This window comes from Orbicella franksi, chromosome 1, assembly GCF_964199315.1.
Source record: "Orbicella franksi chromosome 1, jaOrbFran1.1, whole genome shotgun sequence".
Lineage (NCBI taxonomy): Eukaryota > Metazoa > Cnidaria > Anthozoa > Scleractinia > Merulinidae > Orbicella > Orbicella franksi.
Window position 1 is genome coordinate 13,423,620 of NC_138145.1, and position 26,540 is coordinate 13,450,159.

The window sequence follows — 26,540 nt, forward strand, 5'->3', positions numbered from 1 at the left end:
TTGGATTTAAGATGTGCTTTTACTGCATAACTTACTTTACAAATTATGTGGCATTCTACAGTGTTAATTGTTGAAAACCTGACACATATGCCAACATGGCATATAAATCATGTGATTTTAATTTCAGCTGTTCATAATTGGTTTCTGGATGTTTAACTTTCACTAATAGACAAATGTTCAAGTCACTGATCACTGAACATCTATTCATAGAAGAAACTGGGAGAATTTTCAATGTCATGAACCAATTGGTTCCTTAACTCTCACAAACTTCTGTTAATGCTAATTGTCTTAATAATGTGTAGAGAAATAAAATGCTGATCACTTGAGGGGTTAATGACAACAGGAAGAAGTCCACGTATCTCACTTGGTTACCAGATCCCTAATGATGTACCAGCAATTACATTTTCTCTCACCCACAATGCCCAATTCCCTCTATGAGATGTGCCTGACAGGAATCATGGTAGCTGTATTCGTCATCCTGGACTGGATATTTGTTTTGGTGAATACAACTACCATGATTCCCTGCAGGTGTATCTCATAGAGGGAGTCAAGTCTATTTTCTTGAGCACATTTTGCCACTATAAAAGACCTAATAAAATCGAAAAAAGGCTTCCCTTAAAGCAAACCTCCCAAGTAGACATTGTATTAAACTTATGAAAGTAGTATGAGGAATTTAGGGATTGATCTGAGGTCTAAAAGATTAGATTTTGACCATAACCCTAAGTGGGTATAGGGCCAGACACTCTCCTTCGCCATGTCACACAGTCACGAGCCAGAGTATTAATATTAGTCTAACAAGATAAAATATTTTCTTAGAATATGCTCGATCTCCTTAACTTTTACGATGCATTTCAAAACCAGAGTTCAGTAGACATTGCAACAGATGTGGCAGCCACATTTTTGCTGAAAATGTCAAGAATTCACTTACATTTGAATATGTTGCACATGGTAATTATACAATTCTAGTTGTCTCTGACATAGGGTCCTAAGTGACTATGGATAACATATTAAGTAAACATAACTATGCACTGATTGTTTGCTAAAGTACCTGTAGAATTTTATGTCTTAAAATTTCAAACCAAACATCCCTGAAAATTATATCTGATGACAAACATCTCTCCCAGTAAATGACAGAAAAATTACGGGTGTAAAATAATTTCAGTGCCACTGGCTAAATATTACATGAGAGGTAGCTAGGGTCATAACCCTTACACATTTAGTCAATACAAATTGGCTGAGAACCAAAATCTCATGCAAATCAAGGACTTTTATATGTGAGTAGTCACGTTTGGTAGGAACTTGACTGTATTGATTTCAGCTTGGTCTTAAACAGACTTTACAGTCTGGTTGTTTGATCTGTACAGGACCTGGAAAACAGAAAAGGAAGCTGTCTTTAGCTTACCACCTATAAGAGAGTTCATTACTGAGTTAAGAAGACAGTGGTTTTCCAGCCTTTAAGGCATGAGGTCTGTTCAGGGAAGTTTGCATGTAATATATCAAACATGAGAGACAGTGTATCCAAACACCAAAAATAGAGTTGAAAATATGACACGCACCAGAGTATTTTTGACGAAATTTGAGGTGTTTGGATGGCCAATGAAACACTGTCTCGAGTGTTTGATATATCTTGTCAATTGAAACAAAAACTAAGGAGTAAAATCACCAAAATCTATGCTAATTAAAACTGGGTATCCAAACCTCCTTCATGGTTGTGATTTCAATGTTTTAATTTGATGAATTATTAATGAGTTTGAGAAGTCTTACATACAATCCTCAGATGTTGCAGAGCTTATTATCTTTGTCAGTCATAAAGGCATAACTTTCAAACTTGGCCATTCCACAAATTTAAAAATGATCTTTTTAGAGGTGTCAATGGATTTTAAGCACTTAGCCTATATCAAAATCTCAAATACCATGTCAAATGTCTATACCTCTATAAATACTTTGTAAAAAAGCAGTCTGATCGGCAGATTTTTTCATATTGGGCCTTCTCCTCCTTCTTAATCAAGTAATAAAAATATTATACTAAAACTGACCACTTGAGTTGTACCTTCATTCTTGTTGAACCTCCTCTTCCTGTTCTTGTTGATCTTTTTTTTCTTCAATCTCTTTTTCTCCCTCAATAAAAAACACAGGACCTCCATCATAAATATCATGTAAGAAGGTCCACGTCTCCAATGATAGCTGTCCGTAGTCTGAGTCTAAATAAGGTAAAGACAGATAATGAATATATCACCGTGACTTGAAGTATTCATGATTAGATGCAGCTTCTGTAAAGTGTGCGTGTTTTTTACTGCCAATCAAAACAGTCTGTTGCAGGGGTTTCATTAATGTTTCAGGGCAACTGGTTTTCACAGGCAGGCAGAACTATTTGAACTGAACTTCTTTATAAGAAAAACGTTCCACTAGATGGTCAAACCAGGTGGGCAAAATCATCCTCACAGCTAGTCAATTTGCCTGGTGTCTGGTTCTTATGAAACACCTGCCATTGAGCCAACAATAATTTGCTGGTGGTCAGTTCACAGGAAAAAGTGTATTTTTAAGCCAAGTCTCAAATGATTTCAGTTCAAAATTTAAAAAGCCCAGCTGGTAGAAAACATTATCCTTCAAGGAGTTTGATTTAATGCATTACTTGAATTTGTTTTTCATAGAAATGCGCAAAGTGAAGGATGTTTTAATAATCTTAGATCTGACCAGCTCCAGTGTTACAAAAAAATGTCTCAATGAAAATACTTACTGGTTCTCAGTATTTTAGTGTTGCCCTTCATAAATAAAATGTTAGAGTTGTCAATAGGACCTGGGGGATCTGAAAAACAACAAGTAGTTTTCATATATAATGCTTAGTTTAATTTCTCCGGAAGATCACATCCAGTCAGCTTCAATTCACACTATTCAAACAAATAATTATAGCTACTGTAATTTTAAAATAAGTGTAGCAGTGTTTCAAAATAAACTTTTGGCCTCTTGTTAACCTGTTGAAGGTGAAAAAGCTTCAAGGCATATTTATAGGAAGACTGGTTATATAAAAGCTCCTTTAGTAAAGAGGTCATTTAAGAGACACAACATTCTTTTGCTGAGTCTTACCATCCTCGTGTCCCTTAACAAACATCTCCCACTGTTTAAACCATCGCATACTGATGCAGTACATATCCACATTGTCATTGGCTGGATAGTCATGGTTCAGCTGATAACACAATAAAACTTGTCTGAGGATGATTATAATACCGAGGGTTATCTGCTAACTGCTGACTATCTTAGTAACTGAGAAGGATCTCCTAAAGAATAGGCCTAGCAGATAAAAATTCTAAAATGGGGCCAACATACGGTTTACCTCATACATACATTTTACATAGGGTTTACCTCATAACTTCCTTTTTGAGACACCTTTTCTTTTTTATCTTTTGTTTTTATATGTATACTTTTGTAACTTTGCGTCTTGAATAAAGAATGTATGTATGTATGTATGTATGTATGTATGTATGTAACAAGGGACAGTTTGTTGGGCAATCTAAAGTCAAAGGATCATTGTAAAATGAGATTCTTCAAGAGCTATTCACATGCTATCTGTAAACTTCAACTAGTTTGGCAGTGACATTAGAATGACTGTACCTACCCTTTTGAATGTTTCCATTTCTCTTTCTCTTCTTCTTTCAAGTTCATCTAGTGCTTTCTGTTATAATACACAAACACATTATTTAAGAAATAGAAACCATGCACCGTGTTTCTATCGAGTTATAGAAACATAAGTGGAGAGAACGAGAAATGCTGTGGGAACACGAGCAGCATGCTAGCGTTTCCACGAATTTACTTTTCTCACGGGACTTCTCATAGCAAAGGTGTTTGTATCTTGATTAATCGAACGGTAAAAGAAAAAGTGACCTTCACATCCAGTGACGCGGACGGTAGAATGATCTTAATCAACCTCACTTACAACGGTCTAAAATTGTCATTTTGTAATATATACGCGTCCAACGACCACACACAACAAGTAAGTTTCATTCAAGAACTAAATTGTCTCTTAATTGACAAATCGGAAATTACAACTCTTATAGTAGGAGGTGATTGGAATTGTACGCTATCTAAAAAAGACAAAAAAGGTGGTTCTCCTTGGAGGCCAACAGCATATAGGAATTTGGTAAATATCACCATGGATACCCTTGACCTTGTCGACATACAAAGAACTCGTTATCCGAACGTTAACGAGTTCTCTTACAGGTCTAAAACGTTAGGCGTGAAATCAAGAATAGACTTCTTTTTAATATCCAAGCACTTGACAAAATTTGTTAAAAAAGTGGACATCCAAACCTCAATAGCACCAGATCACAACACGATATTATTTTTGTCATGGCCGAACGAGAATCCTCGAGGACCGGGTTTTTGGAAATTCAATAATTCTCTATTAGAGGACAAGGAATACACAACCAAAATTCTAGAATTATATCCTCAGCTTCGCGAAAAATATAATTATGTAAATGACCAACAGCTGTTTTGGGAACTGATTAAAATGGAAATAAGAAGCACAACCATTTCGTTCTCTAAAGGAAAAGCACAGGCAATTTGTAAGCATGAAGTGGAGATCAAACAACAACTTGATGAGCTGGATAAAATAATCTGCAATAGCCAGAACCTTGATAACATTGACGGAATTCTTAAACAATATGATGACCTCAAAAAAGAACTCCAACATCAATATAATAATAAAGGTAAATCTGCAATCTTCAGATCTAAATGCCGCTGGGTAGAAGAGGGCGAAAAAGCCACAAAATACTTTTTTAATTTAGAAAAAAGGAACTATAATAGAAAAACTATCAACGAAATTAAATTGGAAAATGATGAAACAAGTACTGATGAAACACAAATTCTATCAATGATCCGAATATATTATAGTAATTTGTATAATTCTCAAACAACAGACGCACAGGATAGCTTTGAAATGTTTACCGAAAGCATGGAAATTCCTAAACTAGACGATGCAGAAAGAGATGCTTTAGACGGTCCTTTGACTTACGGAGAATGTAAAAAATCATTGGAGACTTTTGAAAACGGAAAATCACCAGGCGAGGATGGTTTTACCGTAGAATTTTATAAGCATTTCTTTGATCTTGTAGGAGCAGATCTATTAGCAAGCCTGAATGGAGCATATGAGCATGGGAGGTTATCGGTCTCTCAGCGTAGAGGCATAATTACGCTTTTACCGAAAGACGACGCTGAATTATTGCTTTTACAGAATTGGCGACCAATCACTTTACTTAATGTGGATTATAAAATTGCATCAAAAGCCATTGCAAGGCGAATTGAGCCAATGCTCTCAAAACTCGTACATCTGGACCAAACGGGCTTCATAAAAGGAAGATATATTGGAGAAAATGTAAGATTAATAAGTGATATTATGGAGCAAACTCAGGTGAACAACACTCCAGGTATATTAATATCAGTTGATTTTAAAAAAGCTTTTGACTCACTGGAATGGTCTTGTATTCAAAGTGCTCTCAAAAAATTCAATTTCGGTGATAGCTTAAGAAAATGGATCGAGATCTTCTACATGGACATAGAAAGCGCAGCTTTGAACAACGGTTTTGCAACGGACTGGTTTAAACCCTCTAGAGGAGTTAGACAAGGATGCCCACTCTCACCATATCTGTTTATCCTGACAGCAGAAATACTATCAAACAAAATAAGACAAAACTCAACCATAAAAGGAATCAGAATTTTTGGCTCAGAGATCAAACTAAGCCAATTTGCAGACGATACCAACTTATTTTGTGCTGATGTGGCTTCTGCTGAACAAGCGCTGAAAACTATGAGTGCTTTTGGGAATTTCTCTGGATTAGTGCTCAACGTAGAGAAAACAAAAGCATTCTGGTTAGGGAAATGGTTGAATAGAACCAAACCACTAGGGATGAAATGGATGAATACTCCCACAAAATTACTAGGAATCTGTATATTCTATGACGAAAAAGGTAACAACCAGATGAACTTTAATTTTAAAGTACAAAAACTGCAGACAAATTTAGACATTTGGAAATCGAGAGGATTAACACTCTATGGAAAAGTACTGATAATTAAATCTTTGGGGTTATCTAACTTAATATACTCAATTTCAAATGTTAACGTCCCTAAGGAAATAGTGCCAATGGTAAAAGATAAAATGTTTCGTTTTCTTTGGAAAAATAAGAAGGACAAAATAAAACGGACTAGTATGTACCAAGACCTTTCCTCGGGAGGCTTACGGATGGTTGACATCGAACTTACGATAAAATCACTCAGACTTGCATGGATCAAAAGACTTCTCTTTAGAGATAACTGCAATTGGAAAGTAGTACCAGACTATTTTTTTAACAAACACGGAGGTCTCAATTTCCTGCTTCGATGTAACTACGATGTCAAATATTTAAGGCACATTCCAACATTCTACAGAGACATACTTATTGCATTTGATGAAATCAAGACTCTGTACAATTATGATCAAGGAACCGAAACCATTCTCTTTAATAACAAAGAAATCTTAGTTGATGGAAAACCGCTATTTATAAGGGAATGGTTTGTCAAGGGTATCCACACGATCCAACAGCTTTTTAATGAAAACAGTCAATACCTAACTTTTCAAGAATTTCATGCTAAATATCATTGTAACACAAATTTTCTCCAGTTCTATCAAATCTTGAGTGCAATTCCTGTGAGCTTGAAGAACAGAGCGCGAGTCCTAGGGCAAAACTCGATCTTTAATTATAGAGAAAACTGGAAATCTTTTTTACTGAACAAAACTAATCAAATCAATTTTGAAACGTATAAGGCAAGAGACTATTACCGCCTACTTCTTGTTAAGAAACACCAATCACCTCATACTGGCCCAGAAAGATGGAAAAGGGATATTTCAATAGACACAGAGAATTGGACAGATGTCTTTAAAATGGCTTCAAAAACATGCAAAGAAAATAAGTTGAAAGAATTTCAATTCAAACTTATCCATAGGATTGTCATTACAAAGAAAGAACTCTTCAGATATGGGATAAATACAGACAGTGACTGCATCTACTGTGGTGAGCCAGACTCCATAAATCACACCTTTATCGACTGCGAATTTACAAAAAGCTTCACATGCAAAGTCATCAATTGGTTTAACACTCAGAATGGTTCAAACTTTAAGCCAGATACAAAAGAAACGCTTTTCGCCACCTTTAAACACCCAACATATATGGAGCTAGTGAGAAAATTCAATTACACCCTCCTTTTTATGAATTTCTATGTGTATATAAGTAAACTAAACAACAGTTCACTTGTACTACCCAAATTTATTGCTAGAATCAACTATAAATACAAAGTTGAAAATTTGTAAATTAACACCGAAAAAGTACTCGTAACGAAACAATGCTCGTCACAAACTTTATAGACTAAGTTACTTTTAATTGTATTAAATCAAGATTAGAAATCGTTCCTCCTCCCCCTTCCCCACGCTACGAGTTGTTTGTTTGCTTTTTTGCTTATTTTGTAATTTTAAGTTTTCCTTTCCTTTTATTGTTTTTTTCTTTCTCTTTTTATTTCTATTTCTTGCTTTTTATCCTGTTTAATTTAATTGTAGCCAATGTGTGCTGTCAGAATTAATTAATTATTTTATGTTATTCGTTTTCCTGATGTAAGTAAGTAACACCTGATGTAAATAAGTAATGTACATTGTAGTATCGGAGTAGCCATGCCAGAGTACTTTGTTATTGTAATTTTTGTAATTTGTGATACGTGTAATTTGTTAAGACGTGTTACTTTAAATAATAATTTAAAAAAAAAAAAAAAAAAAAAATGCTAGCGTTTCCACAGCTTTTTTGAGTTCTCCCAAACTTTCACGAGTGTTTCTACAACTTGATAAAAACACAGAGAACATGTTTTCTATTTCTTTTAGAAAACACCATGGCAAAAAAAGGAAAACAACTTGTTAACTTTGATGATCAAAATGTAAATTCTCTTTGCCTGCGCCATCATTACGTCGACAGCTCGTGCTAGTTATGTGTTTTTAACCAATCAGCGTGCATATTTTCTTAGTAGTGTTTGCTAAAAATATATAATGTTGTGTCACAAGTTATATCACAACATCAAATCCCTTGAACAATAGTTGAAGAAGCTAGTGGTAAAAGGGGATATATGGTGATTTTGGGTTTGTTTTGGTTCAAATTAGCAGAATTTGTGCATGTGACCTTTAAATAAATTGAAAAACATTGCCCTGGCTTTCTTTTTTGCTAGTTTCCACTTAGTTTTGAGGAAACAATGGGCCAAAAAACATGGTCAGCATCCTATGTTTTGCCTTGTTCAAAACAGAAAAAATAGAAAATGATTATCCCTTTGTTTCATGACAACGACAGAAACCAACCAAGAGGCATTTGTAATTTTAAAATGTACTGGTACATCAAGGTTCCCATGAACACTGTAAAGTAACTGCTGTTTTAAACAAGAGTTCTTGTCATAAGCTTCCGCACCTTACAATGTCTGCACATGTTCAGTGTTGTGGCTGGGGGTCCTCCTCCAAACCTATACACATGCAAGATTTAAAGAGGTCAATCCTAATTCATACGTCAAATTTTATGAGCATACAAAAGTATGGGAATGCTATTGAACTCACCGCGTCAGGAGATGTTTCCAAACAGATTCAGGAAGAGGAACTGTGATGTCATGAACTATTTCCATGTTTAATGGATGAATAGCTACAGGAAATAAGAAATAATAAGAAACCTTGTGCAGTCATAGGCAGAGAGAGGCATGTAATACAAATCCCCACTGCATACACAACTCAATATTTAGTGTTTGCTTTTTCATCTATTTATTGACAATGTGATACCAAAAATAGGAAAGCATTCAACCAGGACAAAGCATTGACATGTATGACATCATATGTGCCTACACTCTAGCTGATAAAGAATTTCTGCTAAAACGTCATAAATTTATGCAATATTTTTTTCTTATAAAACTACACAATTTGCCTACTTTTATAACATGCTACAACAGTCTCACATTTAACTTCTGGAGACCAAAAAGCTCTTCAAATAAAATTATTATAATTTTCCCCACTTTTTGCACATTAGTTTTTCTGGATTTTAAATCTGCCAATTTATGGTATTGTATATCAGTTCCTGTAGTGGATGGTTTCCTTTCTACTTGACAACTATCTGTTTATAACGTCCTGATAATGTATAGACAAATAGGGCTGTAGATCACTGCCTAGGGAGAAACTGTGATTAGACAGAGGAATGGAATTAAGGTCACTTTTGCACTGATTGATCACTTACCTCCATGACGACACATGAAGTCTGAGTTTGTTATAGGTCCTGTAACATACAAGAGATGAAGTACATGTAAGCATCTTCTTCAACCATGCTAAAAATAATGTACATGACTGTAGCAAATCAGTCAATCAGAGGCTTTCTAGCATAAGTTTTGTCTTTGTTACCTGGTTCCATGCATGACTGGAACTTGGTTAACCATTTCTTGGACACAAAGTATCTGAATTCACTGGACTGTATGAAAAAAGAAAATCCAAATTAAAGTGAAAAGCAGCTCCACCCACAAAAAAAGAACAAAAATGTATTCTGACCAAGTTCTGGTACACTGTTTTCTTTACTTCTCCACAGTTTTTCTGGTACAAGGAATGACCTAAATTAACTTAATCATAATATTATTATACCCTTGCATAAGTCAACATTCAGAATCTGTAGCATGGCCCAACCTTAAAATTAATTTCTTGAACTGCCTGCTTGGCACAGTGACATAAGTTTCTTAACAAAGGACTTGAAGAATATCACTGGGCAACAACATTGATATAAACCTGTTTCCTTAATGAAGTACTATACATCTACTAGCAGGACCTGTGCATCTTTCAGCAAATTAAAAAATGTCTTGCGTTCCTTGGTGGCTTCTTCACTTGATTTTCTGCAGAGAAGTTTAAACATGAATTTTTTTATTTCTTTGTTCAACTGTTTGCTTTGTGACAGATACAAGCTCTGTATCAGGCGTAACCAACTTGATAAGGAGCCTTAATTAATGAGAAAGTGAGGTTCTAAGGAGAGTGGGAAAGGTAGTTTAAAAGGGACTTATCTCTACATTTGAAGTGGTTTAAAAGAATCCTCTAGTACAGGGTACTACAAACCTGTAAAATAACACATAGGCTTCCACATCAGCAACATATGAATCAGAAACTGAAATGTTAAACCAAGTAAAATACAAATAAGCTTCGTATCTGACACAGTGCAAAGCAGGATTAAAGTCACATCAAGTTCCTCTCAAAATGTATGTTAAAATTTAAAGCCTGTTGACTCAATAATGTGATAAAATTATTTGTAAACTTTAGTAATGTAGCTGCATTGTTGTAGTTACCTTCACTAACCCAGGAGTCATTGAATTCGTACCATTTACCATTGATATAATTCTTGGCAAAGGACACATAATGTCCAGCTAGGTGGAACAAAACATTGTCATTATTTTACTATAAACAGGAGCATAGAAACATGGCTGCAAGTGTTCACTAAGAGAAAAGCCTGCAGAAGAAAGAAAATACAAAAAGAAACTATATGAGGACACCTACCTCCAACATTGCCATGATGAGTGATAACAGCAACAAGATCATACGTTGTACATTTCTGATTTGGATCCAGCCGGTTGAAATCTGAATACCCAAAAACTTAGATTATAAGTATTGTTTAAGTACGTATTAGACTATAAGGTAGTACCAGTAAATTCTATCATTAATTGTAACAATTAAATTATAAACTCAAGGTTTCTTTAGTGTGATAGGTGACAAAGGTGTAGCCTAAGTCAACTATCATGCATAGGAATCAAGAACAAATAATCTAATTGTTTTAATATAAATGTACCAGTTGCTTAAAACTTAAACAACAAGACTGGTTCACGTTTTAAATAATGATGTCAACACTTTAAAAATGCAAAGAAACAGCTGCCTTTTTGTTGAGAACTGTACACACTACGCTACTCACTATCTACAACAAACTAGAGAGCAAACAGTAGGATAGCCAATAAGAGAGCAGCATTCATGGTAAAACACTAGTCTAGTAGATTTACAGTTATGGTAATTAGAATGAATTTCAGTGTGGTTTTACGAGAGCCATTGCAACTACAGATTCATTGAAAAGAAGGTTTTCATACTTGTTTCTTTATTAAGATGTGCTTTATAATTTATAATTTTATAATTTAATCCTGAGTATTCTTATAAATAAAAGTAAATTTTGTATTTTTTTGTAACAGTCGTCGGCAGCCAGCTAATATCTCCATCTACTTCATGATCTTGGCCTTGCTGTAAGATGCCTCAAAAGGTTAAATGAGTAAAAAAAAATAAAACATTACAAACCTTTAACAAGGAAAGGTTTCATGTCCAGCCCAGTCAAAGGGAAAGAAATGAAGTGATTGATTTTTGAAGAGAAGTACATTTCATGCTTAAAACGTTTCAGATGAATGCACAGAATCTGCAAGACAGAGAAAAGAGACAGAATATTATCGCTTTCAACCTTTTGTTAATTAGTATGGTTCTAGCATTTAGGGTAGTAATCAACACCAACAAATTTCTGTTCAAAAGAAAACTATTGAGCAGCTAATGCAGGCAGTTTTAGCACATTCACTGCAACATTATTCAGTAACATTAATTATATCAATGGCATGCAATTGATTCAATTTTGCCGCTTTAAAGATACAATAAATAAGTAAACCCTGAAGAATGGGTTCAACCAATTAATGGTATATCACAAGACTTCAAAACTGACATGAAGGTTCAAATCCGGGAACTACTAGTTAGCGAGTCTGTGTTAAAGTTGTATCTGCTGTATTGTTTTAAACCAGTGTCTACCAGCAACAACCAAGTCAGATAGAGAGGAACCCTTAAAGCTCTACATTTCTTTATTACATGTAAGAGACAAAGAGGTTAAAGTCAGTCACTCCAGTACATGGGCTAAGAAGGATCAAATAAGCATTGATGAGAATTCGAATTCAAAATTCAGTCCTGTTTAAGCTCAAAACACCATTACTGTAGTTCAAAATAATTTCAAACAAGTTTGACTTCTATTTTCTTTCTCTTACTATTAAACAAGGGCAGCACCTATCTCTGGTATTTGTACCATGTGGGAACTATGAGCGACGAAGGTGCTGAGACACTTCACAGTAACATTCCATTTTCATGCCTCTTGAAACATCCCCCTCCCAGCAAACAATATTGATTTTTCTCTTTCTAAGACTACGCAGGCCACATCACCTACACAGCACTGACTTGGGGGGTCAGGGGTATCAGAGAATTATCACAAGATGCTCTTGAAATAGAATGAGCAGTTAAATATCAAAAAGTGTCATTTTCTAAAAGTGTCTCAACTACTTTGGTACCCATGTTTGTAGGTTCCCTCGCCACCTGGCACCTGGATGGGATGCTAGTCCATAGCCAGGTTACCCCTCAGCTTTAATTACCAGTACCCATACAATTCCTGGTCGGAGAGAAGCACTGTGAGAGTTAAGTGTCTTGCCCAAGAATACAATGCAATGACTCTGACCAGTGCTCCAATCTGAACTACTCAACCCAAAGTCCAGGCACTAACCAGGGAATCAGAAACTAAAATGAGTTTACCACTGTTTAAGAAGGAGTTCACAATAAGCTACAGTAAAACTGGCAAGAAGTGCACATACCTCAGGAAGGTGCGTTACTTTACAAAGTTTGATGCCATTCCTTAACCTGAAAGCAAACAAGTAAAAATTGTAATTGCTGAACATAATGCAAATAATGTAAATGTTGTAGGTAATTTTTTTCTTCAGGTAAATTTGATTTTTACCTAGGTAATATTTTTTTAACTAGGTAATTTTAAAACAAATTTTTTACCTGGATATTTGGACCGAGGTGAGTCTGGGACCCAAAAAAGCAATAATTAGGAGAAAAAAAAAGAAATTTTTTCAACTTGAGCTGTGTAGTCTAGTGGAGATCGAGATGGACATGTAATCTGAAGGTCTTGGGTTCAACACACGGTAGGTACTTGTAATTTCCTTCTTCCTTTGAAATTAATAATTAGATAGGAAAATAAGAAGAGGTAGGCGTAGAATAGGGAGATAGTGAAAGAGCAGAAGAAGTAGGTGGGAGCAGGGAGAGATGAAGAGAAGAGTAGGAAATGAGATTTTTCTCCTCCTTTTTTAATTTTTCTTTTCTTTTTAGAACCCCTTAAAAATACCAGGCCCCTATTTTTAACCACACCCCATAAATTAAAACCCTTTTTAGTTAGTTGACTGAAACAGAGCAAGAGAAAAATTACCTGGTTAAAAAAAAAAATTACCTAGTTAAAAAAAAATTACCTACTGAACATTTTTAACTGCAACATAAATAATAAGCACTACCTCTGTCAACAACCATTACATCAATTAAAAAAGGATTTAAAATGATTGTATTCTTGTAGACAGTACGATTCTTATGGATCATGAAAGTCCACTTTTGTAAATTTCAAATAAGTATACAGTGTAAATTTGAAGCAAAATCAGCAACTTAGAATTTTACTCAGACTAGCTGACTATAATAGACACAATATATTCACATGTATATTGATGGTCCTAATTCAATATGGGACAAATTTTTCAAATTATAATTAAGCACAAACTGAAAAACTAAAGGTATAAGACAAGAGCAACTGGAAACTTACAACTTCCAAGTATATGAGGTTTTAAATCAAAAGTCAAATTAAGTATGAGACTGAAAAATACATCAGTCTGTACAAAAAATAATAATTTAGATATGCTTAGGGAGAAGTGGGCAATATAAACACTAGAAGTACTTAAATAACTTAGAATATGTCAGGCTCAAATAGGTGTGACTTTGCTGTGTAAACTTGTTCGTAAGTGTGTGTGCATGAGTGAGTGTGAATTAGTTGTGTTATACCATAAGTCCTGTTTATTATGTATAGTAAAGTAGTGAAGTATTGAAATGAAAGTTGTGTAAATAGTTGTGTGCATTGCAATAAAAAAGCTAGAAACTTACTTTTTACACTTTTCACAACTGTACATGTTATCTCCTGATTAAAAAAATAATATGCAGCATGATGAATAAACCTGGACTTGATTAAGAAATATTGATGACAAGGAATATCTTTATTTTAAGGTAGAAAAGTAAAGCCATTTCTAGAACCTTGTTGTTTTCACACAGAGCCAGCATACATTTCAGTTTGTATGTAAATGTGTAAACGTATAGAGATAAAGATCTAGAATTTTGCTGATGATAGGATTTTAGATGCCAGAGGGATGACAGCACCTGTGGTTGGTCTAGAATTGTTTTTGGTCAGATAAGGAGAAAAATAAAATCATTCACTAATTTAAGGTTCAGACAGATAGAATCAAGAGATATATTGTATTAAACCCACAAATAATATCCCTGACAAAAAGTTGCGTCAGGAAAACAACACACCTTTTAATTCATCTGCTGAAAAAAATGCTGACAGACAGTCATGAAGAGTGACTTGTGGACCTAGAAACCACCTAGTAAATAAAACAAACAGTTCAGAAATATCAGTCAGTTGATCAGATGATCAGATGATCTCAGATGATAAGTTGATTAGTCGATCAATCAATCAATCAATCAGTCAATCAGTCAGTCAATCGGTCAGTCAATCAGTCAATCAGTCAATCAGTCAATCAGTCAATCGGTCAATTGGTCAATTGATCACTCAGTCAGTCAGTCAGTCAGTCAGTCAGTCAGTCAGTCAGTCAGTCAGTCAGTCAGTCGGTTGGTCTGTCAGTCAATCAGTCAATCAGTCAATCGGTCAATCAGTCAGTCAGTCAGTCAGTCAATCAAATCTTAACCTGCCATTATCCCAAAATATATAAGACACCATGCAGACATTTTTGCACAGGTCAGTTCAGTTTTAAGTTATGAACCAAAGAAATATTAAGTGTAACAAAGAAATAAGAACAGTCATCTAGGTACCAAACTCATACAGTACCTTCTCAGCCATTCAAATATTGTTGTCATCCAGCCTTTATCCTGATCTTTGTCCATCACAGATGAGCATGATGCCAGAGCAGTGCACTGTGAAGCATGAAGGACTGTCAGTTCATCCTTGCCTGAAAAAAAAAGTTACTACCTGTAAGCAGAAACCTTTAGGGTCAGAATGTTTCCCCTGAGCAGCATTTGCATGTAATTGTAAGCATGATGTGCCCCTTCCCATTAATTCAATGACTATTTCCTTACCTGGAATTGGCAAAGACACATCCTGAAATGTTTCTGCTCTTGATGAAACCTTCACATGCAAATAAGATAATACAGTACAAAAAATTAAGCATCGATACCAAGTCATCTTTCTCATCCTTGTTTAAAGACAAAATGTAATGGAAATACAAGTTATAAGTCAGGGCTTCGTGACAAAAGATCTGTCAATAGTATTATCAAACTCATTGATACACGAAAAACAAAGGAAGTTAATTTATAAGCACCGACTGCACTGTTTCACAAAAACAGGTTAATTTTACATGTGAATCTCTGCACCTAAATGACATGTGTTACAGCCCTGTATATCATAAATTAAAGCTTCCTTTTTTGTCAGTTTTTAAAATTTTTCAAATCAGCTTGATTCCATTTACCTTGTTTAAGCTACTTAAGGATGAACTTTTTTTAAGCTACTTACAACAAAAAGTAAGCAAAGGAAGACAATATTAATGGCCTTCTGAATTTGCTATTTTTCATACCCTGTGACAGGTTAAGCACTGCACTGAACTCTGTATTGTGCCATCAAATAAATCTGTCACTATGCTACTGTAGTTCACTGGTTGTTTCTTCTTCTTTCCTACAAAACAAAGTATATATTGATAAACTTAGAGCACAAAGATTACATCTTCACAAATTATATAAAAATATTCACTTCTTGTACCTTTAAATTTAATATTAAACTTAAAAATGCTAGAACACTTCACAAGAGATGCTTTTTTTCATACTAGAATAAGATTGTTGAGAATACTTCAGATATACATTTTTGTATAGGTAAAAAGGTAAAGTCTGCATACGAGCCAAGTGGCTCATCAGGCTGGAGCTTATCTCAGTTTCAGTAGCATGAAGCAATTGAGAGTATTTCTACTCCCCTCTGGATGGGAAGCTAGTCCATCGCTGGGTTACCCCCCCAGCATTAAATTTGCCGCTACCAGTTTATACACCTGGGTGGAGAGAGACACTGTGAGAGTAGTGTCTTACCCAAGAACACAACACAATGTCACCGGCCAGGGCTCGGCTCCGGGATTAAGTGCACTAACCATGAGGCCACTGTGCCTCCCAATACACTTTTGTGTAGTCCAATACAATCCTTACTTGTTTCAGCCTTTGGCTGCTTCTTGGTTCTATCTGTCTGCTTCAGCTTCTCCTTTGTATTGTGATCGACAGGTTTTTCTTCCTTGATCAGTGCCGCATTTTCAGTTTCCATATCCTCATCAACCTGCTCATGCTGCTCTGCTTCACCGTCACTCATTGGCTCATCCTCAACTGACACTGTCACGTCATTGTGATCAGCAGGATCTTCTTTGGTTTTCCTTCGTTTGGCTTTGGTAGCTCCTTCAGGTTTTCCCTCTGGGTTTGCCTGTTCTTCAGTTGAGTTAACGTGAAAAGGTTTGTCATTGGTGGCATCTTCACCAATGTCTGAGTACATGTCCACATCACTGTCTCCTACAGCAAGTTACTTACCAGTTATAATTTTGATAAATATATGGAGTGGGAAGTCTCAATGTCACTAAACCTTTCAATCCCAATCTCAACATATCAATTCTCCTGATTAATTTTCATATATTTCTTCTAATACCATTTCTGAGAGTTATATAAGTGGCATTAAGAACTGTTTCCTTTGCATGACGATTATTTTTAGTTTATTACTGTCCTCCCCCTTGTGTCGTACCAGTCTTCTTGACAGAACATTTAACCATGCTAAGAACAAATAAATAACTTGGGGATTCAATGATTCTGACTCTAAAAATATTTAAAAATATTTCTTAAGTTATGCCCAGCATCAGACTTTCATAGTCACTACTACTACTCCAGACTTTTTGTTAGATTGTCTTAGGTAACTTTAATTTATATGCCAGCATATAATTGCAATCATGTGTAGATAAAGACAATGTGAGAGTTAAGCATCCCCCCATTGTCGACAACAACTAAAATTCAAGAATATATTAATGAACAAAGATAATAACAAATTATTTTTCTTTTCTTTTCACCAATTTTCTACCTCTAGCCAGGGTTCCAGATAATATTTTAAGGCAGAGTGTCAATAGGGAATTCTAATGGATAAATTCCCACTGATCCCACCAAATCATTATAAATTTTCTTTAATTTGTTGGGTCATGTAGCTGATCTTGTCAGGTTTTTGACCGGAGACCCCTCACTTATCTGGAGCACTGCTCTAACAAACTGTAGATACATGGGTAATTATCTACATCCATACCATTTTGCAAGTTTTTGCTATGAGGGAGACTTGTCCCTCCCAACAGCCTCTTGTTGTGATGGTTTGGTTCGTCATCATCACTGTCAGATGAATCTGAATCCTCTGCCAGTAATGGCACAGGCTGCTTCAGCTCCTCATGTAATTGATCCATGATACATCGCAGGAATTCCTGCGCATCCTGCCACAAACAAAACAAGAAACAGAAACACAGGAGACCTACATGTAAGCCATAGCATAAATTCAACAAATATAAAGCAATCACTGCCGATGTAAAGTCTGCATATGAACCAAGGGGCCCACCAGGCTGGAGCTCATCCCGGTTTCTGTAGAATGAGGCGACTAGGAATATTTCTACTCCCTCCTGGATGGGATGCTAGTCCATCATGGGGCTACCCCCGCCCCCCCAGCATTAAATCTGCCTGTACCCATTTGTACACCTGGGTGGAGAGAGGCACTGTGAGAGTTAAGTGTCTGGCCCAAGAACACAACACAATGTCTCCAGCCAGGGCTCGGCCCTGGACCGCTCAATCCTGAGTCAAGCACACTAACCATGAGGCCTTCTACAAGCCTGTACAACTTAAGTCAGTTTCTTTTTAAGATAACCACACATGCAACAACATTCCAGTCTTATTTTTTGGTGAATAATTTCACCTTCTTTATTACGTTTTTCAGGTTGCAACCTTGGGAGAATTAACTGTATCAGTTCACTGGTGAAAAGCTATTGAACTGTTCTATGGCTGATCCCTGAACTGATTGGACCATAATTATTTATTTTAACAAATAAAAACTTAGGCTGCCAGTCCACAGGCAGCAATGACTGATCAATAGTAATTTTTTGAAGGACAATTTAAAGCCCCCACCAGGAAAAAGGTAAGAAAGTCAAAACAACCCATATCACCTTCACCTTTACCTATCTCTTTTATGACTAGTTATCACATAAGGCCTCAAAACAACTCTTATGCTATGTGATAAACAGCTCTTGGGCTGCAATACCAGTTGTCAGTATTACTGTGGACTGATCAAGATGATTCTTACTGGCTGTGGAACTCAAGCCTACACAAAACAGCTCTCAAGATTAAGACTACAATAGATCATCGACTAGTAAATACCTGTTGTCCATAACCTCTGAACTGTGGATTGATCAACCGAACACTACGTAAGAGTTGGGAGGGCACAAAATACTTTGGTCTGAAAAGAGTAATAATTTTATATGTAATCATAAAGGGGGAAATTACATGAAATGAGCATATGAAAGAGTTACTGCCTGGAAACTAAGTCTCCTTTCATTAACAATGTTACATAGAATGAGGTACATTTGACTTCACTGGACTGACTCATTGTAAATATATATTGTCTGAGAGGGAATATAGACTTTGAGCAAAAAAAGTGAACAACACTGCAACACTGTCTATGTAAGCAAGAACACTGCTCATATATCCATGGTTTTTCATCACTTCATCTCAGCCACCCGCAGTATACTCAAATTAGCAATATCAATTAAATTACAATTACATGACAGTTATGTACCTTTTTCGAGACCATAACTCATTGATTAGATGTGAATAGTTCCTAGAGACTGAGGAGTTCTTTGTTTCTTTTGCAAAACTACCACACTCCAAGAAATGCTGGGTGAGAGGTGGGCTGAAAAAAAAGTGGATTACAGCAATCAGAAAAGGACATAATTATTTATTTTACAATTATAAAGTCTGATCCAAGCATGTGAGTGAAGTGCAGAGGTTTCATTAAGGTTTCAGTACGAAGGCAATTGGTTTTCACAGGCAGGCAAAACTTTTTAAACTAAACTTTGTTATAACAAAACTTTTCTTCCAGGTGGTAAAGCCAGGCAGGCCAAATTGTCTTCACCACCAGCCAAATCATCCTCACAGCTGGTCTGGTCAATTTGCCTGGTGCCCAAGTCTAATAACAGAACCCCTTGGTTGTGGTGAAGGTTTAAATAAAGATTGGATTAAAGAAGGATTGAGACTGGAGAACCTGAACTAAACACCTGATTACCTGAACAAATTTATTACGTAAACGTGTACCCGTGATCTGAAAAGCACAACATTTTTGTAAGCACTGTCTGCAGTACACACAATCAAAAAAGAATAAATAACGTACCAGTTTGACAAAGACTGCAGAGCGGCATTCATATAGCAGGTATTTCCAATGTTTGACAAACCACATAAGCCTGAAGTGATATAAAACACCATTTGAGAATAGTTTCAGAGAGAAGCAACTCAGACTGAAAGCTAAACAAATTCCTGTGCTGTATATGAAACATTATTTGTTCTTACTGATTGCAAAAAGAGTCATAAACTTGAAAAAAAAATTTGTAATTTTGCTTTCATTTGCAATTTTTAACTTATGTACCATTTTATAGCTACAGTCCACACTTATTAGCAGTGTATCTACTTCAAAGTAAATTAAATTAAAAATTATTTTTCATTCTTACTACAGTGGTTCTCATTAAAATAATAAAAAAAAACATTTGTCACCTCGTGGTTTCAAGCCTTTCTCTAGTTCAAGAGCGTCTTCCATATCCAGAACCTCATGAGTCTAAATAAAAACAATGCAGCAATAATGATCTGATTAACAATTTTTACATGAGCGTGTGTTGGATATGAGATGACAGATAGCCAATGAGGCACATAGCACAGAGTAGGCTATAACCATCTCATATCCAACTAGCGCGTGTGGAATAATAAATAAAATAGGTATTACTTACTGTTTTATAAAAAAACACCCCCAAACAAACATAGAAAACTAAAATAAAACAAAAATATTAACGCCTCAAAAACTTATGTGTATACTTACCATGTATAATGGCTCATATACATGTACCATGATGGCTAAGCCAGTGAGAACTATTAAATTGCATTATCCAATGATCCATTTTTAATAATACTCAATATCCTTAGACAGTGATTGAAAATGGAACTGTATCCTCCAAAGGATATAATTCAGTACAAATGTTATAAAAGGTGGTTGACACTGCAGAGTGGGTGAAGTGTATAAAAATACTGTAGTTGTAGTCAGGCATAGTAATAAAATCTTAAAAGTTGTTGTCACTGACTTAAAAATCTTAAAATAGACGTTTCGGCTAAAATACTATAACCTTCTTCAGTGATGAAATGAATTTTAACGGTGTCTAAATGTAAATGAGATGTTTATAAGAATGTGAGGAACTCGCTAAGGATTAATTTAGCATTTTGTAAATGTCTGGAATATGCGCGTGGTCATTAATTGAGTTCGGTTCGTGAATGGAATGCCACGCTTCCAAGAACAATCTATGTGACCACAAGGGACAGTGGTCTATGACCTTGACATTATTAAAATCAAATTCGTAGTTGTTTTTCATACAGTGTTGCGCCAAAAGAGAGTTCTTGTCACATGTGAGGACGGCTCTTTTATGTTCTTTTGTTCTGGATCTCAGGGCTCTGGATGTTTGACTGATGTAAAGTTTTTCACAGTTTTTACAATTGATTTTATACACGACACCAGTTGACAGGTCTTGATCGAATTTGTCCTTCGGTTTCTTCAGGATCGAACCAACCGTCTTGAAGGGTTTATGAAGTGTACTGCATATGGTGGTTGTGTTCAAAAAGTCTGTTGAGTTCGCTGCTTACTAAACAACATTTTAAGGAAAAAAAGAACAAGATTTAAGGAGAAAAGATTTCTCTGCATCTGGACTAGTCATAAACTAGGTGTGTAATATTTAAATTCATTTTAAGGAACAAGTGTACACCTGAAAAACTCATGATTGTCATTGATATGAGTTCTGATGAGATTAAGAAATCAAAAGGTTTCCGATCAGTTTTGTCGCTATAGTGATGTGCAATGCCATTCATCAAACTATTCAAGACAACCATATAATTATGTTTTCTTCCAATCAAAACTGGCTCTCTACAACACTTTCTGTAGCCTGATAAAATGACTGTAGAGAACATTACTAACAACACTTATTGGACGAGACACAAAACCAATATTCATTAGGTTCATGTAACTCCTAGCCTTTGTCAGGTTACGATGACAATTCAGCACTCCTTAAATTAGGAGGCAGGACTGCATTGTATAGAGTGGCGTGCATAAGACATACAGGTGATGTGAGGCTCCAGAAAATATCAATACCCACACCAAAGAAGGTCACAGAAAATTCTGAGAGAGAAAGAGGTCTCAAAAGCCAAAGACAAAATTAAATAAAAGAAAGCATGAATTTTCTGGCAGAAGGGTTCAAACCAAAAAGCCTTCATTGACAGGGTATAGTCATACAACAACACAATATGATAAAATGTTCTTGTTACCTTGGGTCTTAATGGACTAGCTACATCATCAATGCCTGCACCTGATGAACTGTCAGATGGCTGCACTTCAGCCTGGCAGCTGAAACACCACATGTTTAAATCTCTCAGGTGTAAGCACAAGGGATGGCTGGTTTCCTAATAATTACAGAAGAGAAAAATGTTAGAACAAAGTGTATTCTTAGTACTATGTTGCAACAGAGCAACAACAAAGTTCCAGGTTTGAAAACATGATTGATCGTTACTGTTATACACAACTTATTATAAGCAGTTGTGAAATTAAAGGCTGGCTTTAATTTCACAACAGCTTAAGTTGTGTGTACATGTACAACTGCAAAGATCAATCGTGTCTTCATATCTTTCTCCACAGTTCAAATATATGATCTTTCATGTATTCACTCCTAAAGTTCCAGATTAGTACACATATACATGTGTGCAGCTGAAGCTGTATTTACTGGTTCTCACAGACAAAAATCAAAAATCAATGAGAAACTATTCATTTAAGATTCAGAGAAAATTGCTGGAAAAGTTAGAGCAACCAGTGTCAAGCCCTGTGCTTGATCATATTTCCTTAGTGTACACGCTTGATGTATGATGTGGCATGACATTGCTTGCAAAATGAACTACGTGCACAGTAAGGATGCACAGTAACAACAGGCACAAACACCCTTATTAAACATGGAGCGATCCTATAAAAGGCAAGAACAGGCCACCTTTTAAGCACTTTGTTGGCTTTTTTGTGCAATGGTGGAAAGCCAAAATAACGGTCGCATAACATAGAAGTCATGGGAGAAATAGCGTTTTTTTTGTTAAAACAACAGAGTCATTTATGTAGAATAATACAAGGTAAACAATAAAAATACAGTGAAAATAACCTTATATCAACACTTTAGACGATGCCTTTGGAAGAACAAAAACATCGAATTATCGTCGTCACAGAACATTCAAATTTCACTGCTAACTAAAATAACAAAGCTGATGCCTGCGATCAACAAGCTATCTGTTTCCATTTATCTCAGCATGCCGAGAATGAACAAATCTCGTAAGAGGTGATTTTGGTTAGCCTGTGAACACAGACAGATTTTGGTGGGATATTTAAAATTATTCAGATTTATGAGTGTTATGATGGTGCAAACAAAATGAAAACTGAACAATGCTGAGTTATTCCTCAAACTGTTCTGTATTCAGAGCAAAGAAATTGGAAACAAAAAGTACTACGAAGAAACATGAGAGCTTAAAAAATGACAAAGTGAGATTTCACCTGAATATTGATGTTAGAAAGGAGAAGGATGTTGGAAAGGAGAAGGAAGACTTATGGCTGAATGCAACAAAAACAAAAATTGTGTTTGTAAAATGCCAACTGAATTTTAGCAGCAAGAGTACAACAGCAGCTAAAGTTCAAATTATGCAATCTCTTTTGGATAACCGGCCGAAGAATAACCATATTACTGTAGATAAAATATATTACCTTCGTAGTCTGCTTGTATCTGGGTTTTTTTACAAGTTTTAGTTTCCAACTCCTTATTTCTCAACCACATTAATCCTCAAAGGAGCAAAGACACTCTGGCATCAGAAGAGCCAGACACAGCATTTTATAAATTTGAGTGAACAGTTCGAATTCATACAAAAGGCTTTCGTAAGTGGAGGAACAAAATTATGAAGTTGAAATTAAAAAATGTCAATTTTCTTTGTTAACTCTTCTCCTGAAGCTACTATTCATTTAGTTCAAAAGGCATTGCTTACTTGTAAAATAAAACAGAAAATTACACCCATCACTCTCCAGAATTTTGTGGCAATGTGCAATGCACTAAAATTAGACCTGAGTGAATAAGGCAATCAAATAGGAGCATTGGTCATCCGTTGGGACTTGTGATTGGCAGGCTGAACACCTCAGCCTAGTTATATAGAATCGCTCCATGTTTAAGCTTTTTTTTAACAGTGGTAAATTTCTACTTAAATTATCATACCTGGCTATGAAGCTCAATGTGATTGTTACCAAATCGTCCACACCCTACAAATGAACAACACTTCTGAAAGAAACAAAGATGTAAGTACACTTAATGATTGATATGTGAGCACACAAGTTTTGACCTTTTAACTCGTAAGATAGAAACATATCAATTTTACTAAAACATCACACATGGAAACTTTGGTAATACATTCAAACATATCCCCTAGTTAGAAATTTTCTTCCTTTCATTTAACAAATGGACGTCAGTTTTTTATGCATCTATCCTCTTATTGATGATAAATTGCATCATAACATTGTCAAAGTGGCTGTGGAACCACGAGCCGAAGGCGAGTAGTTCCATAGTAAACTTTGATAATGTTGTGACGAAATTTATCATCAATAAGAGGACAGATGCATAAAAAACTGACGTCCATTTGTTTTTTAATGATAACAAGACCCCAAAATGGTCAAATGCCGGGAATAAATGGGAAAAGACACTGTAACCTTGCCATAAACATAGATAAGTGAATTTTATTCCAAATGACGCAAACATTGTCAGAAGCTTTTGTTATTTTTTGATTGGCCACTTAAAAATGTGCATAAAATCTCATTGGTTAAAAAGTTGACAGCTTGACAGCTGAAAGTTAAACTTGAAAACTTAGATAAATTAAAATTTTATCTGTCTGTACTCTTATTGGTGATAAAAATGAGCCAATCAGCGTGCATGAAATTAGAAATATTGTAAACATCACAACTGAGTTTCAGAAAAACTTATGTTGATCACTACTAGGGATTCAACAGACACGGGAAATTCACTAACCTGTAAACAGACCCACAAGTCAGATCCAGACCTTTTGCAATTTTGACAACTTCCCTGAAAACAAAAAACAATGTTATTGAAGACATTTCACTGCAAGACATTTGCAGTGGTCGAGGCAGGTAATTGATCAACATGTCAACATAGTGTAATGTAGATCTGCACTATACTGGTAGACAGTGTAGATAGTGTAGTCTACATAGTGTATCCTATACACTGTACTTGCACTTGTAATGGAAAAAAGCAAAAGAACATAAATTTACAAAAATCTAGAAACACTTTGAGGACTAAGTACTATTGATCACATGGAAACCAGTCTTGATTTTCCTGCCACCATCACTAACAGTTAATACAGTAAATAATTCCCCTTCCATACTATTTACTTTAAAAATCCTGCAATTTTTTATCATAACAACATTTAGTCTGTAAGTATGTTTCATAAGGCGCAAACAATAAGAATAATAGCAAACCTTTAAAAGGCCATAAAAAAAGTGCAATACAAGTAATTTGGATCAGAGCAGTTTTCAATTGAGTGTCGAAAGTAATCAAGCAATTACTTTGGTTTTGGTTTTGGTTTTACTACAGCTGGAGATTGGCTGAGCAGTCTAATTGGCAAGTAATTGGTTTGGTTTTGGTTTTACGACACTCAGTTAAAAACCGCTCTATGCTCTTGGAACAAAATACAGTATTTGTTTGAGAAACTGATGTTATATAGTTTCCATACACAGCTATCATAAACGTCTGTCAGATGATGATTTTGACCTAGTTCATACAAAATTTCCCTTCGAAGCCCCTAGGAATCTGGCTTCTTCTGTTATGCTACCTTTAGCACCAATTCATCCTTTTAGGCTGTTTGCATGGCTTTGCGTCAATAGAAAATGAAACACAGCTGTACTCATCGGTACAAAACATCGTGTTTTTCAAATTCTAATGATCATAACAAATATACTCTAGACGTAGACATGAACACCTGTTTCCTGACTATTTACGCTGACTGACAAATAACACAACAAGTTCTATTAATAGGTTTATAATATGCAAAATGAAGGTATAACAGAACAGTATCAAATCAGACAATCAGGCATTTACTTAGACAAATTTCAAGATTAACTTAATCTTCATAAAGCCTCTTAACTAAGACTGAACCTTACAGTTCTAAAACAGTGGGATTTTAGATAAAAGGAAGTCGATACTCAAACTCACTATGACCAAGCACAAAAAAAGTAACCTAAGCATAACATTACCTCTTTCATTTTCCTCTTGATCTCTTCCACATTTACTTCTTCGATAGAATTTAAATGAGGACAGGGCGGCATTTTCTTGTAAGCTAGAGCCACAAAATTAGTTCCAAACAGGAATCTTTGCAGAGCATGTATCGGCTTCTGCGATAAACGGGTCAAGAGGACACAAACTAGGAACAACACTTTGCCTGTCTCGAGTAATCCAAACAGCTGATGAAAATCTTCAGTTAAGACTTCCTGGCCTCTAGTATTTGGCTACTGCTTTAATAGCAAAAGAGTACAAGCTGCCAGCAGAAAGAGCTTCGAGCTTTATACCAAACACTTGTTTAGTTTTTGGTCACATTGTCCAATTGATGGAGAACTTCCAGACGAGTTCTGATTACGGCAAAAGCAAGCTTCTCTTGGACTTCAAAGCACTGTCTTGATGGTTCAGCTTTTCTTCATGTCTTAACAAATCCCGGAAATTATTGATGTGACGACTTGATCGTTTAAAGGTGGCTACACAGTTAGTTTTCGATGAGGAAAAGACACGACTTCGTCCGCCATCTTTTCTCAACCGCTGAATCCCATAGTGCATTTCGGTATTTTCTACACCTCGGACAACGGGATTACTTGTCCCTCGAATTCTTTCCAAAGCGTATGACACTGGGGCGCTTATTTCAATTTAGGAGAAGACGGGGGACGCCTATTCGAGGGGAGCCCTTAATCGAGTGGGGGGTGGGGGATGCTTATTTAATTTTTACCAAATCGTGGCCTGACATGATCAGTTTTTTAATACATCATCCGTGCGTTAACAACGTAAATAGC

The 26,540-nt window shown here is 35.7% G+C and overlaps 1 protein-coding gene across 1 annotated transcript; it reads right to left on the reverse strand.

Moving 5' to 3' along the window:
* Positions 1-773: 773 nt before the first annotated feature.
* LOC145491911 (ubiquitin carboxyl-terminal hydrolase 20-like) lies at positions 774-26,312 on the reverse strand. The gene is made up of 30 exons (XM_081471206.1): positions 25,737-26,312; positions 24,496-24,549; positions 23,692-23,754; positions 21,728-21,862; positions 19,922-19,982; positions 19,545-19,614; positions 18,954-19,067; positions 18,536-18,614; positions 17,427-17,604; positions 16,304-16,654; positions 15,691-15,788; positions 15,197-15,245; positions 14,949-15,069; positions 14,414-14,484; positions 13,991-14,024; positions 12,661-12,706; positions 11,345-11,459; positions 10,565-10,645; positions 10,357-10,434; positions 10,130-10,178; positions 9,849-9,912; positions 9,434-9,500; positions 9,273-9,311; positions 8,609-8,690; positions 8,466-8,517; positions 3,614-3,670; positions 3,085-3,184; positions 2,738-2,806; positions 2,051-2,201; positions 774-1,367 (listed from the first exon to the last, which is right to left on the reverse strand). The coding sequence occupies exons 1-29, from the start codon at positions 25,806-25,808 to the stop codon at positions 2,053-2,055; spliced, it is 2,598 nt and encodes an 865-aa protein (XP_081327332.1). The 5' UTR covers positions 25,809-26,312; the 3' UTR covers positions 774-1,367; positions 2,051-2,052.
* Positions 26,313-26,540: the final 228 nt, after the last annotated feature.